Source organism: Nannospalax galili, unplaced genomic scaffold (genome assembly GCF_000622305.1).
Source record: "Nannospalax galili isolate Female #2095 unplaced genomic scaffold, S.galili_v1.0 scaffold2280, whole genome shotgun sequence".
NCBI classification, from domain to species: Eukaryota; Metazoa; Chordata; class Mammalia; order Rodentia; family Spalacidae; genus Nannospalax; species Nannospalax galili.
This window is the reverse complement of record NW_008346434.1, coordinates 681,324-700,126: the sequence shown is the minus strand read 5'-3', so window position 1 is coordinate 700,126 and position 18,803 is coordinate 681,324. Positions and strand designations below refer to the sequence as shown.

General features: G+C 39.2%; 1 protein-coding gene across 3 annotated transcripts in view; it reads right to left on the bottom strand.

Moving 5' to 3' along the window:
- Slc30a7 (solute carrier family 30 member 7) overlaps nucleotides 1–18,803 on the bottom strand; it is an 89,380-nt gene that overhangs the window by 33,168 nt on the left and 37,409 nt on the right. For all 3 annotated transcript variants that reach the window (XM_008842811.3, XM_029568153.1, XM_029568154.1), the window contains 2 exons: nucleotides 12,376–12,426; nucleotides 7,241–7,376 (listed from right to left, as the gene is read on the bottom strand). In XM_008842811.3, the coding sequence (XP_008841033.1) occupies nucleotides 7,241–7,376; nucleotides 12,376–12,426 (187 nt within the window). The remainder of the gene's footprint in view (nucleotides 1–7,240; nucleotides 7,377–12,375; nucleotides 12,427–18,803) is intronic.

Genomic DNA, 18,803 nt, shown 5'->3' with positions numbered 1-18,803 from the left:
AGCTGTCATGTGGGTTTTGGGAACGGAACCCAGGTTAAGAGCAGACAGTGCTGGGATTACAGATGTCTGCCACCAAACCTGGCTTAAACGTTACTAGTTTATAGTATTTTCTGTTGAATTTGTTAGAACTTTCCATGTGGGACTTTATTCTCTATTTCAAGGCACTTTTAAAAATTAGTGCTCTCCATTAAAAAAACAAAACAAAACAAAAAACCATATTCTTATTAAAGCCTATGTCAGAAGTGTTGTTTTACTGGAAAGACAACTGCCATGTGACCAGGTTATATCACTCTAGGGCATATACTCAAAGGAATTTATATTCTACTACAGAAATACCTATACATCCATGTTCATGGTGGCTCTATTCACAATAGCTAGGAAATGTAATCCATCAATGATGAATGGATTATGAAAATGTGGTACCTAAGCAAAATGGAATATTGCTCAGCTATAAAAAAAATGAAAACTAAGAAATTTGCAAGTATATGGATGAAACTGATAAAAATGATACTGAGAGATGTTGATCAGGTCCAGAAAGACAAACACATGTTCTCTTTCATATGAGGATCCTGGCCTCTACTCCTTAGTTTTGTGCGTTTAATTTTTAGTACCTCCAGAAGCCAGGAAACTAGGAAGGGGATAGAGTATGTGTGTGTGGGGGCGGGGGGGGTGATGGGGAAGGGTGCAGCACAAACATAAAATGAGGATGAAGAGGGGAAATACTGGGGGCTGCATGGTTTAAACAAAGGAGAATGGTTGGGGAATGTGGCAGCTGAGGAGACAGGAGGAGGGGGAAAAGTTAAATAAAAGTAAGAGAATATGAAAAAGCCACCTGGAAACCTACTATCTGACAACCCAATTAAAAAACAGAGAGTTTGTAGGCAGACAGATCCCCCACAAGGCTAGGAGATGCTGGTCCTAGAAGTAATGGGTCACAAACAAAATCCAAGTGCCAGGTATAGAATACCTCCACAGGAGTTGTTGGTCAAAGAGGCCACAGAGCCCCCCAAACCATTACAGACGGGTTTCTGAAGCTCTCGTGGCTGCCCTTGCCTGTTTTCTCGTGTTGCTACCCGCAAGGCTGTTTTCTGTCCACTACTACGATAGGGGCGCTTCAGGGCTCTTGTGACGACCTGGTCCCGCATCCGTCCGGGGAAGTAGCTTGCCTCCTGCCGCGTGTCATGCTTTTTTTTTTTTTTTTTTTTTTTTTTTTTTTTTTTTTTTTTTGGCTGCCTACCAGAATTAGTTGAAAACACCCTATTACTGAAAGATTCCACACATCACATGTGAGACAATAGAGAAATCAAGCTGGAACTGAGAGGAAGATTCCTCCCTGCTGGCTAGGTTTCACAGTGCTAGATGGTGCTGTGCAGGGCGCTGGGGGAATCAAGGCATCAATGGTCTTACCTAGGTGTGTACTCGGTGAGCTACAATACCAACCTGCCCATTGGTTCAATAGTGTAACAAGTGTTACAAGAGTAACCAACTGCTCCCTGATTGGATTCGAGTCCTGCTCCACAAGAGGGAATCCATGCCTACTACTGTAAACCAGGTGAAAAATCTTATTACTGAGGAGGTCTTGGGCCCTAGGGGAGAACCTACTACTAACACATAACTGACATAGCATCAAACCACTTTCTAAATATTTATGTTTAGACTCAGACAAAGGTTATTCGAGGCCTCAATCAGAGAAGCCTCTTGCAATGAATGAAGAGTATCCAAAGCCCATGATTGTACTACATACTGATAATAAAGGATAGTTAAGGGTTTAGATCTAAGTAAGACAGGTATCTGTACCACTCCATCTTAAGTCTCAGGGAATATTTGGGAAAATGGGGCAGAAAGAATATGAGCCAGGGATAGTGGCGCATGGTTTTAATCCCAGCACTTGGGAGACAGAGGAAGGTGGATTGCTGATTAAAAAACGTACTTTTATTCTTAGCTTAAATTTTTTTAAGCATTTATTTTGTGTGTTTGTGTGTACCTGCCACAGTATACATATGCATGTTAAAGGACAATTTGTAGGCATTGGTTCTCTCTTTCCACCCCGTGGGTCCCGTTAATTGAACTCGGGTCATCAGACTTGGCAGCAAATGCAGTTACCCACTGAGCTATTTTGCTGACCCTATTTATTTTTTCAACAGGTGGACTCATATATCCCAAGCTCACTTCAAACTCACCATGTAGCTAAAACCTCTGTTTCCTGGGACTACAGGAATGGGCCACCATATTCAGTTTATGTCGTACTGGGAAGTAAGCCCAGGGCCTGTGTATGCTAGACAAGCACTCTACCAACTGATGAGCCACGGCCACAGCCACAAAAACCATAATTTTAAACACATAATTTTCATTAAATCCTCTGCCTTTTCCCATAATAGAGAGAAAATTGTCCCTGAAAACTGGCTATCAACTGAGGGCATGGTTCTCCACACAGTACTCTTAGGAAATGCCTTTCCTACACGCCTTCTTCCATGTACTCCATCACATAATCACAAAAGTACATGTTAACAGACGACTTCCTTATAAGTATTCATTTCTTTACCATGATGTTAACACATGTTTATTAAACACTGTTGAACTTCTATCCCATGTTCTGATTGCTGGGCGTGGCTCTCATCAAAGCAGTAACAATTGGCTTTGGAGCAAGACAACACTGAAGTGGTTATTTTAGCAGTTTAGGATTTCTTAGGTAGGCTTGTGGAGTGAGAGGGACAGCCTCCTTGCTTATTATTACTACTTTTAGATCTCTGTTCATTCTACTTCCTCCCACCCCACCACCATTTGCTTGAGGGTCAAACCCATCAAATTTTTTGATGGCTGATCCCCTTGAATACCAGTGGTGCAAGTCTTGATGATTCTCCATCAGTGGAGCTAGTTTAGCAATGTGCTTTTTCTTTCCCCTCCACCCCTTTCATTACTCCTGGTTTAAATACCTACATGGATAATTCATCCTTTGGCCTCTGTATGATCTTCTCCTCCACTCCTATGAACTTAGACCTTAGATCTCAATTTTAAGCATGTCACAATATGAAAGCTTTATTTCTGGATCCCTTCCCTTAATATCTCCACAGTAGCACTTTCCCCCCCAAAGAACTTTTAATTCACTGATCCTACCACTGCTGAAAAAGCCTGTTTCATTATCTTTAAATCTTAATTTCCCACCATTATAATCCCTATCCTGCCCCTTGTCATCACAACACCCATCTGACAGCCCTAAACCTATTAAATCCACTGTTTTATGCATTCCATAACTTTAAGCAGCTAAACAAGACTGGAGAAAAACTTACAACTTTGCTGGTTGTTTTCACTTTAAATTCATGACCACAAACCTCAGTGGGTCCCCGGTGCTGCCAGGCACTCACACCCGCCCCTCTACAGCGACAGGCTTTGAAAGGGAGCTGACTGTAGCTATTTCCATTTCCTCCTCTCCCGTTCTCTTGAAGCTCTCTGATCAGGCTTTCTTTCTCACTACTCTTCTGAGTGTCTGAGTGACGGATTGTTCCCAGGAGCATTTAACAGGTTGATTATTCCTTCCGGTCTGAAACATTCTTTAAGGGGCCTGTAGAGCGGTGTGCACTCCTGCTTCCCCCGCCCGCTTTGCTGCACTGCACTGCACTCTTCACTGACACTGCCTCGTGGACCTCACCTTCCCAGGGCCCAGTCCCCCAGGCTTCCTTCTCTGCTCATTCTCTGGGCAAATGTGCCCAATCTCATGGCTTTAAATATTACATAGAAGGTGATGACACCCAAATTTACACCCACACCTGGACCTGTGCCTTGAGCTCTATACCACATGCAGCACTCTCTGCTCTATTCACTGTACTCCCTCCACGGCCCCTACTGCTCCTCAAGCACGTTAGGTATGCTCCTGCTGCAGTGTTCATAATGGAAATTCTACCAGGAATGTTCTTTCTCCCATGGCCCTCTCCTTCACCATTCAGGCCTTGCCTTGGATGTTACCTAATACTTCCCAGGCCCTTCTCAAACAGCCTCTCCTCTTCTTCCCTCTGCTCTGACCATTCCGACCAGACTCCTTTAGTTCAGTTGTCTTTACTACTTGGCTTTTACATCAACTGGCTCCTAGGCTGGAAAGCTCTGTGACATTTAGATCCCAGTGTAAAGAGACCTCTCTAATCTGTTTCAACTGACAACCTAGTCACCACCACAAAGTCCTACCTTAACCCTGCACAGCACAAATAATTTTTGATTATTGCAATGGTTTAATCTATTAATTTAATTATCTCTCTCCTCTGTGATCATGTAAGATCAAAACAGTAGGAATCTCAAGATCTTGTCTGTCACTGCCTGGCTAACAAGGAGATTTAACAAGATACCTGCTCAAGATGATTGGTACAGATTTTTAAAATGTGTTATATATTTCAGTAAAGTAAGCCTGTTGAATGTATTTTTGCATTTATTTGTTTTTATTTTTGTTTGGAGAATAAATGAATGAGAACAGAACTAGGAAAGACCTTCCAACTGGAGTTAGAAAATTTAATTCTTTAGTTAGAAAATCTAATTCTTTAGGGTTGAAAACAATTCAAATTTAAATCTAAAGTATAACATTTTTTTGACCAGATAGAATCATACGGTCACTTTAAAATGACAGAAAACTCACTTGCCTTTACAGAGCTTCAGAGACACAATAAAACAGACTCTGTGGATACAGCAGGTCAATGCCATGAAAGGGCACTGTGCTAGTCAGTGCTATAGGGATGGACCTCACGCAGCATGAAAATAGGATTGGGTAATGCTTCCTAAGGGGTACTGGTTTAGATTCAATTATATGCAAAGTATGCCATGTTGTGGTACATAACATCTGTAGGAGGTAGCAAAAGGCTTGACCTTAAACACAAGAGGGAATCCAGAGAACTCATAACATATTTAGGAAATGAAATAAATGACTGTTTCTGGAGAGAAAAGTGTGAAGTGGAGCAGGGGCGAGACGAGGATTAAAGAATATCATGGATGTAATTCTGAGAGTAAGAGTCACAGAAGGACTTCAATCAAGATGGTTCTAGTATGTCACAAAATCCTCATTAAAAGGACATTCTAGCCTGTACAAAAGATTTAGAAGATAGAGAGAGGTCAATGAGGAGGCTGTCATAGTTTTCTAAGCAAACCGTAGTAGCAGCTGGAATAAAGGTGGCAATAACTTGAGACAAAGAAAAGGGATTATTAAGATCCTACCCTTAAAAACTATTAAAGTAGCTAACAATTACAACACTAACAAAATAAAATGAACATTGAAAGCACCATAGTGAGAGTGATGTGTCAGTTCATTTCACAGAATATGCCAACATCTAAGCTGAACTTTCAAGGAAGCGTGGTAAGATTTCCAAAGATGAAGAAAAGGATTTCTGAGCTTTAATGGGTGTGTGTGTTTTGCCTGCATGTATGTAAGTGCACCACATGTGCAATCTCTACAGAGGTCAGAAAAGGATGTTAGATCCCCTGGAACTGGAGTTAAGGACAGCTGTTAAGTGCCATGTGGGTGCTGGGAACTAAACCAAGGTCCTCTGCAGCTAGTGCTCTTAACTACTGAGCCATCATCTCTCCAGCCACCAAATGACTTTTATATATATAGTACTTGCTTCCTGGTATAAATAATACAAAGAATAATCTGACAATCACATCAACTCACCCAGGGTTGTTCTATGAACAATGCTCAGAAATCTGTGGTTTGCATGTTTAAAATACAGATCCTGGGCTGGAGAGATGGCTCAGTGGTTAAAAACACTGGCTGTTCTTCCAGAAGACATGGGTTCGAATCCCAGCACCCACATGGCAGCTAACAACTGTCCATCACTCCAGTTCCAGGGGATCCAACAGCTTCTTCTGTCCACTGCCAGCATTGCGTGACACAGATGCACTTACCTACATGCAGGCAATACACACATACACATAAAATAAAAATAAAATAATAAAATATTTTTAAAAATAAAATAAAATATAGATCCAATTTTAAGGCAGAAACTGAAAAGAATCCATCTATGTCTAATTTTAACATTGTAATTTTGTTACAATCTATTAAGTCTGTTCAACTACAAGTTATAAACAGTCATTACTGTCTCACTTCTATATCTTTGTTTACTTATTATTATTTTATGTGTATGAGTGTATGAGTGTATTGCTTGCATGTATGTAAGTGCACCCATGTTGTGCAATGCCTTCGGAAGTCAGAAGAGGGTGTTGGAGCCCCTGGAACTGAAGTTTCGGACATTTGTTAGCTGCCATGTGAGTGGTAGGAATAGAACCCGGGTCCTTTGCAAGAGTATCCAGTGCTGTGCCATCTCTCCAGCCCTAGTAAGTCTTTGTACTCATTAAAGTTTTTTTTTTTAAATTTTATGTGTTTGAATGTTTTGCCTACAGGTAGTAGTGCCCACAGAGGTCAAAAGAGGGTGTTAGATCTCCTAGAACTAGAATTAAGGATGGTTGTTAGCTGCTATGTGATTCTACGAACTGAATGTGGGTCCTCTAGTGGAGCAGTAGGTGAGCTTAACCAATGAGCCATCTCTCCAGCCCCTCGTTGAAAAAGTGAGAAAAAGTCAAATGGAAAAAAATGACAACATTCCAACAGCAACATGTTATATAAATTCTTAACTAATTAAATGCTGTAAGATAAAATAACATATTTCTATCTTTCTAATAAAAATTATGCAAAACATACAGTGTGATTTAGGACAAGAGAACCCTAGATGATAACAACTCCACACTATACTTCAGGTAAGAACAGACACAGGTGTGCGTACTAAGCTCTCTTCACATATGCACTGGCACTACAATAGGTAAAAGAAAGAGAGAGTCAGGACAACTGCTTCTTAAGAATTCTGTGACCTAGATAGAGAGACACACTGAAAGTTGAATGTATACTTTTACAAGACTTCTACAATAATAATGACTTTATAATTCAAAATAGTTCTAGCAGAGGAAATACTGACTCAAATCTGACAGTGTAAGATTTATATATAAACTATAATACCCTAACTAGTTAATGAAGTTTACATTTCCAATATTTTATTCTACAGATACAGTGTTAGATTTAAGATCTGAATTATTATCAGAGGCTTGATAGCCAGAAACTAAAAAGAAATATTAGAAAGAAAATATGCACAGGAATTTTTTAGAAACCAAATGAAAAGCAACATAATAATTTGTATTGCAGATCTCTAGTTCAAGGAGTATTTGTATTGTCTCACTCTCATTTTAACAGCGGGAAGTAACATAGGACATCACTTACCTCACAACTATAAGAATGGCTATAAGGATGGAGCAGATAGGATCTGCTATCATCAACCCAAAATTCTGCATCATGACGGCAGAGGCAATCACACCAACACTTCCAAGTGTGTCTGCTAGAATGTGTAGAAATACACCTAAGAGAGAAGGCACAAAAAAATCATTTTTTAAAATTTCTTGGGACTATACTTAAAATTTTATACACAAAACTTAAGTATCAATTTGAAAAAAATCAGTAAGCAAGAGTACTGACTGTGCAGTAACTGTTAATAGAATATTAATGTCTTCTGCAAGAGCGCCTATTGCTCTTAACTACTGAGCCATCTTTACACTTAATTAGAAGCATTTCATTACAACAGCATTGACATATTCAATAACAATTTCCAGAGGTAAGATGCATCTCCTTCAAAATTGGCTGTAAATTTTTAGGTTCACGGTTGAATTAATACAGTTATACAATATTGAACTCACTTATAAACTCCCATAAGACATAAAATTGAATGAGGTTTTAACCTTTAAAAAAGAGTTCCATTTCATTTTAAAATATACTGTTTCATAGAGAAAAACTCATTTTTGAGGTTACTAACACTTAGATGTTTGCACATGCATCACTAATCTCTATGTATCTGATTATTACTAGTCATAGTCAGTTACTTTCTGAGCTCCTTGGCACCTGAGCATGGATATAAAATCATCAGGTAGAGTTCAATGGTAATGTGTCTCACCTCTGCTAATTAACATGAAGCAAATTTTTATGCTTCTTCCTCAAATACAGCTTATATGTTTTATTTGTTGATTTTTTGTGTGTATTTCATACAGAACATCCCAAACAATCTTATTCATCTATATACCCACATCCCAAATGGCACTCTCCCATAGCCCGCCCCCTGCCCCCGAGCTGGAGCCCCTATACTCTGTAATCCCTGTTACTGTCCACTGTGTTGTTGGCGCCCCCAGCTGTTCTCCAGTGCTTGTCCATCTGCTAAATCTAGTCAGCCTATCTAGATTTCCTTGTTTTAGGAAGATCAGCTCTTCTTCATCTAGCAGCATTCAGTTCCCACAATTCATTTAGGTAAGACTGGGGTCTGCTCTTCATTTTCCCAGTTCTATCTTGGGTTGCTGTCTGGGAGTCTCTTACAACTAATTCAAGGACTATAATACATGTCTAGCCAAGGTTTATCTGAGAACATTTGGTTTTTGCCCAAGCTTTATCTACATATCACATGGTAATTAAAAGTACCAGACTGGTAGAACTAACCTTCTTGGATGTCTAACAGCCATACTTTGAGGCCTATACTAATTTGGTCAGAGGGACACAAAGGACAGTTTTTGCTCCCTGCCCTCCTAGGTCGACTAAGCTCCAAGGGACTATGAGCATCTCTCAAAATGTCCTGTAACTGTGGTGTGTCACCTGTCCTCTTGATCAAGGAGGCCATGGAGAACCCACCAAATGGACTTGAACCAGTGTCCAGTCTACAAAGAGAAGGGTCAACACAGAGGAAACATTTCCCCCGTGCTTCCAAGTGAAGCCAGCCATGATTGAGAAGGACCTTTGACTTATCTTTACATAGATGGAACTAGTAAAAGAAAGGAGTCAGGGGCTCCTCCCAAGCCCATGTGACACCCCTGAGGAACAGATCCTCAAACAACCTTTAAGAGTAAAAATAAATTGGTTTATCTGGGCCAACTGTATGGTATTGAGCACCCAAAAGGAAAGTATAACCAAAGATTAAAGGGATCAATATAATTCTTTAAGAGTCCATGTGTATAGCTAAAAGCCACATAACAAGAAACAATGCCAACAGGAGATACCTTCCTTTGAGAAATACCTTTTTTATATCAATACGTGGACGCATCTACTTGGTAAATTATATCAGCTTTTATTAGAATCATATAAATGAAGTAGAGAAAAGTTAATCTTAAAAAATTGTGAACATTCATCCTTGATTGGAAAGAGAGTAAAAGTTAACTTGTTCAAGGAAGAAAAGGACATTAAGGTAAAGAAAAAAAAAAATTGGTCAAAAAATTTTTTTCATACTGAATACATGTACACACAGAGCCCTCTGCTGGTGGTTAAAATATTGCCTTTAGGTTTAGAATTTCATACAGACCCTAACTCTATTTAGAGGTTGTTTTTTATGTGTGTACGTGAGGGTTTTTTTTTTATTGTTTCTGAGATACCGTCTCACTATGTAGCTCTGATTAGCCTGGAACTCTCTATGTAGACCAAGCTATCCTCAAACTCAGATATCTGCCTGCTTCTGCCTCTCGAATGCTGGGCTTAAAGGCATGAGCCACTACACCTGACCTATCCAAAAGGTTTTGTAACCTAAATTGTTGGGGAACCCTGCTGTTAGGGTTGTAGTCTTCCATGTCCGGATAGCTCTAAGGGGCTTGGCGCCAAATGGAAGGACTCCCCTTCTCAGCAGGGGGCCTCCTGCTCTCTTCCTGACTAACCTGGAAAGTGCCACCAAGCACAGATGCCTCCCCTCATTTGGAACATGACCTTTGGCATAGTTACCTGGAGTAAAAACTACCCCCAGGTTTTTTCTATATGATAATTAGGCATTGCCTGGTAATCCGATGATAGGAGCCTACTGCCACATGTAAATAAAGCATACTATGATCACCTATCAGCTGAGGCTTTGGCTACTGCCTCCACACTATATTTTCCCTAGTTCTCCCACTGAATAAATGGAGCTGTTTAACTGAGTCTGGAGCTGTTTGCATCATTGAACCTACCTCCCCAGAAGGGCTTTCTTCAGTCAGTGATCACTGGCAGTCCTGACCCTGCTCGTCGCTCCTGCTCCCTTTGTCCTCGTGGACCAGTGGCCAACGATCCACGAGGAGAGGGAGCGACCCCACACTAAATTAGTTACTATACTCAAAGTCACTGTGAAGAAAAGCAGGTATCTAAATATTTTTAAATGAATATAAAATACATGTTGAACTTTTAATATTAAATACTAAGTTGACAGGATACTGGCTAACTATTCAAGAATTCACATACACCATTAACACTGATAAAGTGGGCATGGTAGTGCATGCCTTTAGTCCTCACACAAGAAAGTAATTTTATATAAAAAATTTCATATAAAAAAGTCTTCAGTACTATCAACTACTCGATGTGAATGTAGCTAAAAATGCCAAAAAGCATGTGACCAATTTAGAAATTGTTTATTTTGTTATTCTCTGAACAACAGAAGGCAAACTTAAGTGTACAAAAACATTTAAACTAAAGAAAACTAGCAATTTAATCTCAGTGTTTCCTAGGAAATTACACTTAATCTGTGACTGTAATTTCACAACAGGTATTATACCAACTGTTTCCCAGCCTCCACTGGATGCTCTTCCATCTATGTAGAGTTTCAACATCCTAGTAGAACCATTCTTTAGAAAGCTAGTTGCTGTTCTCAGAGTTTTTCTTTTTAAAAATATTTTTACATCTATTTACTTATTGTGTGTGCATAATATGGAGGTCAGAGGACAACTTGTGGGAGTTGTCTCTCTCCTCCCACCATGAGAGGCCTGGTGATTGAACTCCAAAAATTTAACCAGAGAATACTTATAAATATTCAACTTCCCTATGGTGCTTTAAATACCAAAGAATGAAATAAATCAGTAACAGAGCTACCTTTAGCTTTTAAAAAAAACTGAAAAATATTTATCAAAATGGATTATAAGTCCTTAAGTTCAAACTCTTAAATGTGATACATGATTTTAAACTTTTACATTCTTTAATCAGTGCTTTGTAGATTCAGAAACGAAAAGTTTGGCACATGAAATCATTTGTTCTTGATTTATTTATGTTAGAAAGTCCCTACCTACATGTAATCTGCTACCCCGAAGTAAGTTTTATTAGTACCTATTACTTTCTTACTTTATAGTAACTTAAAAACTCACTAAAGGAATATATATAACATTTAACTTAACATGAAATTGAAACGATAGGAGATTTGTAACATATTGATAATCTAACTCTTCTAAAACAGTACATGTAAAGTTAAAGTTAGGATGCTGTAATCTAGTATTCACATGAGAGTGTCCACAGAGTAGTTTGCGGAAGGATTCTATACCAGGCAGTGATATCTACCCTTCAGCTTCTGACTGGCCTCTTTGGAACACCAAAACTGATGGATATTCAGAAATATAAACTTATTTTCATAATAGCTTATACAAAAGGTAATAATCAATCTTCTTTTCCTCCCATTTGTGATGATTTATCAAAACTAAAAATAAATTCTTATTATCAAAGCTAACTTGCAGCAGTTGATATAGCTGCCTCAAAAATGTGTGATTTCAAGTAATTTCAGCAAACACTGTTTTAAAGCAACTCTGTATGTTTTGTAAATGGTAAATTCATGACTAGAAGGCAGACTATGCCCTCTGAAAATAAATTATTCTATAAGTGAAGTAGGTTCTCAGTGAAAACATAAGAAGCAAGAATTAGACCACGGAACAGTAAAGAAAAACAGGTGCAGTAGAGATTGTATCTAAAGCTTATGGAGAAAATCAGACCAAAGTCAAGAGTTAATACAAGAAAAAACAGGGAGCTGGGAATTTGGAAGCCTTGACAGTAAAGTCAAGTGGAAACAAAGACTGTTTCGCATCCCCAGAAGGAAAGAACCAGAGTTCGTAGATGGACTAATTCTCTCTATCTGACATCATTCACATGACAGTAAGCACCAGTTTGGGTGTCATTAGTCGATGCCGTCAAATATGACAGAGGTCTTACTCTACTTCAGTTTTAGCTCTAAATTTTCCTACAACATAGAATATATTGAAGGTTATTCTTAGAAAAACCACGTAAGAATCCCACAAAAGCAAGCACACCATCCTACAGTTACTATTGCTAGAGGCCTAGCACTTACCTTTAAGCTGCACAGGTTTCTGAATTTCTAACTTCTCTTATTAAATCTGAGAAAGCACCTAAGTCACAAAATACACATACATAATACATATACAAAATGCAAATGCATAATACACATAATAGAGTGCATGTGAATTCACTAGGAGGGAAAGCACCTTAAACACAGCTACCATGTTCTATATTTTACTTAAAGGAAAATTTCAGACAACTGAAAACTCTGAAGCCAGTTTCCTAAAGTTGAGAAACACACAGACCGCTTGTCATACCTTGTAAAATCTGTCTGCTGGGTCCTGCTGTGTCTTTTAAGGAGGGACCATCTGTAGAGAATCAAGTTAAATTATTTTAAAATATGTCTTCAATTCCTGATTCAAATTTTTGCAATTCAGAGTCCTTTTCATTCAAATGTGTGATGAAGGATGTACGACTAGTCACGTTAGACCTACAAAATTATTTTAAAATTTTAATGAAGTAATTGAATAACGTAAATTTAGTGGGGTCAATTAAAAATGTATCAAGGGTATATATAAAATATTTCTAAAATTATTGTATTAAAAAATAAAAAGCACAAAACATACAAAACACTATGAAAATCCACTAATACTAGTAAAATATTTGTTAGTACTTTTAGAATGACAAAGTTCAGAGAAAACGAAATTACTATTTGAAGTTTCCAGATACCCGTGAAATGAAGCCAGGGCAAAGGCCAAGATAACTTGACTATAGTTGTTTTTTTCTTGTTTTTTCTTTAATTTTTCTTTATTATTTTTATTTTATGTTTATGAGTGTCTTGCTTGCATATGTGTAAGTGCACCCATGTCATGCAATGCCCACAGACGTTAGTAGAGGACAACGAATTTTCCCGGAACTGGAGTTATTGATGGTTGTTAGCCACCATGTGGGTGCCAGGAATCCAACCCGGGTCCTCTGCAGAGCAGCCAGTGCTCTTAACCACTGAGCCATCTCTCCAGCCCAAACAGTTGTTTCTTTAGTAGCTTCTACACCAATGTGGGAAGCTTTCTATACAGAAGGAATGTAAATTCGTCTCTAAAGTTTTTGCCTTAGAGCACGTGAACAACCTTAACCATTTTCCCCTGTCCACAAAGACAAGAACAGAGCTAGTACCATAGGTGTGCAATGGTGTTTCTCAAACGACAGAAAGTTTAGCGGCAGCAGTCCCGTGGGGAAGGTACAAGAGATTTTAGCTAAGGTATCTCGTATGAGTCACTGCCAGCTGCAAAGATTCACTCATTCTTTGCTGATTTTTTTTTTGTGTGGAAAAGGGTGAGGTGAAGAGTGGATAGCAGATGTGAAATAACCACATGGGCTGCCAAACATGGCATGAAGAAAAGTTTTCAAAATTTTAGATCAGTGGTATATTCAATGGGATGTTTCAGGGGAAGAGTGTTCATTCTATTAATTCTATTTGAAAAATAAAATTTTCCTTTTAATGAAAGATAAAAAGTACTGTAACTTGTACTGAGGGACATCAAGGGACACTAACTTGATTTTAACAAAAATAGCAGAATGCATGAAATCCAGTGGGGGGGTTATGGGAAAGTGCAGATGGAGAAGAGGGTATAAGGATGATTAAGATGTGTAGGAAACATACAAAAATTCAATAAAATATAGAAAGTACTATAACTTCTCTACACAAACAGGTTGGAGAGCACTCATTGTTTTCACAATGAAACAATAGGTAAACACAGGTAAGTAAAGCTTTAAAAGATGGATGACCTTTATTTTAAAAGATCATCAGAAGGATGGACAAGCTTTCTGATCATGACTAGGAGTGACTGCCTATAGCCACTGGTTCTTGGCTGACAATAAAGGGCCAGCACACCCTTAAACACACTGCAGCTATGATACTTCACCCTTACAATGCTCAGCAACAACAAAACAAAGAAATACCAAAGCGTAAGGCTGCACAACTTTGTCTAGGTGTGGTCTGTGGCACTGCTGCAAAGAGATGCAGCTACCATGGAAACTCCATCAACAGCCAAAAGCATAGCTAGTATAAAAATCCAGCTCTTGATCAAACATCAGATTCTGCAAATAGGTGGCACTTCTAGAAATGCAAAGTTCTTTTTGACACAAGTATTTGGAAAGAGATATTCTGCTGACGAAGTTATGAAGACCAACTCCCAAGTATGGGAAATGTAAAAGTCCTCTTGGTCGTGTATTTTGTTATCTGTGGCACAGGCTGACAGACTAGCTACTTATCAAACTCCTTTGTTTTTTCCTCCTGGGTCTACAGGCACAGAATTTCCTAGGCTCTCTTGAGTTAGAGGGTGTTTGCTTTGGGGCAGAGTTCTGGATAAGGAAGCAGGAGATGTAAACCACTTCAGGCTCACAGTCAACCCGAGAACTGCAGAGACACCTCTGGAGGACTCCACCAGATGGGCATTCCATAGATGGAAGATGCCTGGATCCCCAAATAGCCACGAGGACCAGAGTTCTCACTCCCTACACTATTCACATAAGAGCAATTATAAACCTTTACTGCTTATATTACAGAGATCTAACTAGCTTTAAAAAGGAAAAAAAAAATCTACATTTACAAAGTGTTCAAGTAAATATGAGATTCACAGTATCCCCCAATGAGACATGAGCAAAATGAAATCAAGGCCCTAGTTCTTATATATCTCAAATGATTGGCACCCAAATGCCAGCTTTAAAAAAATTGTTTATTGATTATTTATTATTGATTATTGCGGAGATGTGGAAGTGAGAGGACAGCTGGTTCTCTCCTCCCATCCTGTGGGTTCTGGAATCAAACTCTGGTCAGCAGGCTTGGCAGCAAGTGCCTTGTTTTAGTTTGTTTCTTCATTGCTGTAACAAAATACTCTGACAACTTCCAACTTGGGGAGGAAAGGGTTTATTCAGCTTACATCTCCCAGGACACAGTTCATCAGGGAGCCCAAGGAAGGAACTCAGGGCAGGAACCTGGAGGCAGGAGCTGGAGCACGGGCCATGGAGGAACTCTGTTTACTGGCTTGCTCCCCTGGCCCCTGCTCAACCTGCCCAGGGGTAGCACTATCCACAGTGGGCTGGGCCCTCCCACATCACTCAACAATCAAGAAAATACCCCACAGACATGGCCACAGGCCAGTCCAATGGGGGAAATTCCTCAGTTGAGGCTCCCTCAACCCAGGTGTGTCAAGTTGACACTAAAGCTGTCCAGCACATGCCCCTTACTCACTGAGCCATCTCATTGGCCCCAAATCCTAGCTTTTTACTTTTTCATTTACTGTGACTTCTTTGTGTCTCAATTAATGGGGACAACAGGTGCAGTTCCTTCAAAAGTCTATGAGAAAATATTAAAAGTTAACATATGTACTTAGAATATGCCAAACAATGCTGTGCACTTATGATGAGTCCAATACAATATTAGTTTAACTCCCCCAAAATGTACCTGATGAATTTTCTTAAACAGTTGTTCTCAAATCTTCCAAAACATGTATTTTCATTCAAACCTACACAAAATGTCTTTTCCAGTATTTTCCAAACCTCTTCTTGACTATTTCCCCAACTAAACACAGCAAGGAGAATCAAACCTCAATTTTTTTCTTTTAAACCACTGACTGAACATCTACAACCCCAAATCTGAAGCTCCAGAATCTCCAGAATTAGGAGCATCATGTTGACACTCAAAAAGTTCTACATCCTGGACCATTTTGGACTTGAAATTGGTCTCAAGTAATTAAGCTCAACTAAACAGCCTACTGTAAAAACTCCAAAATATTAAGAAAAATCTGAAACCTGGTCTCTTTGCATAAGGGATTCTCAAACTGGTTCAACTTGTTTTAGGGTAAGGAGCCAGGAAGGAGTGAAATCTGGAGAAGATTAACTCAGCAATTTAATAACACAAATATAAATTATAGGCAAACATTTATGAACACAATAAATGTTTAGTGAGCTGCTCTTATAGCCAGGAACTATGCTGGACTTTGTTAACAGAGAAGTCGGTAAGACATAGTCTGAACTCAGAAATAATACACATAAGGGAGTCAGTTTCTAAATTCACAAAACCACTTACGCATCCAATCTTTTCATGTTGCGATGGGATGTCTGTACCTACACTGTTCGTGCCCAAGAACCATATAACTGAGTAACACACAAAAATAGCAAAAACAAAACAAAACGAAATCCTCACAGTGTCTGAAGTTCACCATTTTGTGTTGGGCAGCAGCATCAGTTATCTCTCACGGCCTGGCAGCCGATGGACATGCTACAATAATCTGCCTGAGCATCGCCCATCAGGCCAACAGTTCCCTAGCACATACCCTTCTCTTTGACCAGAAACTTATGTTTTCCCTATATAGACTTAGCAAAGTGCCTTGCCCAGGATGTAAAAAACAAAACAAAAAAAATGCTACAGCAACAAGGAATCACTTGAAAATATTCATGACATCAGTGGGAAAGTTATGGCTTTAATGACTGGCTAGCAAATCCTTTTGTAAGCAATGTAGTTTCTAAGTCTTTGTTTTTAATAAAATGAAGACAGGGGTTAATGGAAATACCAGCTAATACATCATATATATATATATATAAATTTTTCTTTTGACAGGGTCTCCCTAGTCCCAGCCTGTCCTCATTCTTACAGAGATCCACCTGCTCTGCCTCCCAAGGGCTGGGATTAAAGGCACACACCACCATGCCCGGCATTATAAACAATTTTGATGATAGACTGCTATAACTTCTAAAACGTTCAATGAATTAACAGAAATTACTATAACAGAACCTCCAGCTAAGTTTCTAAGTCTTTACAATGATAAAGATGAAAAACAAGAGGCAAACTGGTACTGAATCATGTTTCATCCAATGTTACATACTTATAAATAAATGGCAAAAAAAAAAAAAGCTGGGCATGATGCTCTCTTCACTCACAGTACTCAGAAGGCTGAGGCAGAAGACTAGCCCGAGTTCAAGGCCAGATTGGGCTACAGAGTGAGTTCTGGGAAACCTGAGCTACAGAGACAGATAACTGTCTTAAAGAACCAAAATATAAAGTTTTTTTGGTTTTTTTGTTCGTTTTTTTTTTTTTTTTTTTTTTTTTTTTTGTCTTTTTGAGACAGGGTCTCCCTGTAGCCCCAGCTGTCCTGGAACTCACTATGTAGACCAGGCTGTCCTTGAACTCACAGAGATCCGCCTGCCTCTGCCTCCCAACTGCTGGGATTAAAGGTGTGTGCATTTAAGAAATGTACTTCAAATAAAATGTTGCCTTTTTACAGTTTATAACTAACAAAATTTGATATAGAACCATTTTGATTGACTTGTATATAACGACCACAATTCCAGTTGAAAGAAATCTCTGAATGCTATGTATTAAGTTCACAGAAAATCAAAAATTTAAATGCAGAGTCATGTTTACTGATTGATTAACATCATTTGTATGTGGGTGTGCACACGTGTGTGCAGGCCTGAGGAGAGTGCAAGCATCTTTATTCCATTGCCTCCTACCCTTTATTTTTCACACAGGATTTCTTAGTGAACCTGAAGTTCATTTATTGAGCTAGGCCATCCTGCCAATGAATTTCAAGGATATGTCCCCTCCCTCACTTCCCATGCTGGGATTACTATAGCACATAGCTATGCTGGATTTTACGTGAGCGCTGGAAAGGGAAATCAGGTCCCCATCCTTCTGTGGTAGACATGATCGCTCCAGACCTATATTCACATTTTATCGCCAAGAAATATGATGGGTGATCAGCTAAGACCGAATACCAACATAACACTATTAATAAGAAATTCTGGAAAGGAAGCAAAATAAAGAAATCAAGGAGAAACAGGATGATGTGTGATTTATAACTGGTGGTTTGGTTTGAATGGGTGAGCGTCAAATCATTAAGGTGGTGAGAGTTCACTGAGTATGTTCAGTAGACTGGTGCATAAGTTTCATTTGAAACATTATTTATAGGCGTATGGCAGTAAACCCAGCACTCAGGAAGCAAAGACAGGAGGACTGCTGCAAGTTTGAGACCAGCCTGGGCTATGTAGTGAGTTCTAAGCCAGCTAGGGAGTCACAGTGTTACCTTGTCTCAAAAGACAAAAATACGTTAAGTTGTTTAATTAATTAATTTAATTAAATATTATGTGCCCCAAATTATGTTCTTTGTAGATACCTGGTCAAAATTATTTCAGAAATAATTTTATAAATTTGTGAGAGATAATAAAATTTTTAAAAATTATTTTGGGGTACTTGAACAAAAATGTTGGAAAAGAAAGGTTTTTAAAACATACCAGTGTAATGTTATAAAATGGCACATTTTAGAGGTTGATAAAGGCACTGTGAGCAAAAACCGATCAGTAGGATCACTATACCAACCAAAAGACCTTCTGCACAGCAAGAGAAAACTCCTAGTTTGGGCCCTGCGCCATTCCTAGACTTGGGGCCCCAGACACCTGGGGAACCAATACTGCTTCCTGATCCTTCTCACCCAGAGCAACTCAGTCCCTTTCTTGGGCTCCAGGAGCACGGCTTCTGGTCCTGGCCCTGCCTTCATCTCCCTCTACTTCCCTGGTCCTGCAACACCCGCCAGCCTCTTTCTGGGGCTGACAGCCTCTTTCTGGGGCTCCGAGGCTTACCTTTACTCCCCCCGACCCTTTGCATCCAGTACAACCCAGCTACTCAATCCACTCCCTGGGAAATCTTGGGGCTTCTTCCATCCCCATCTGCCTTTGCATCCCTGCGTGG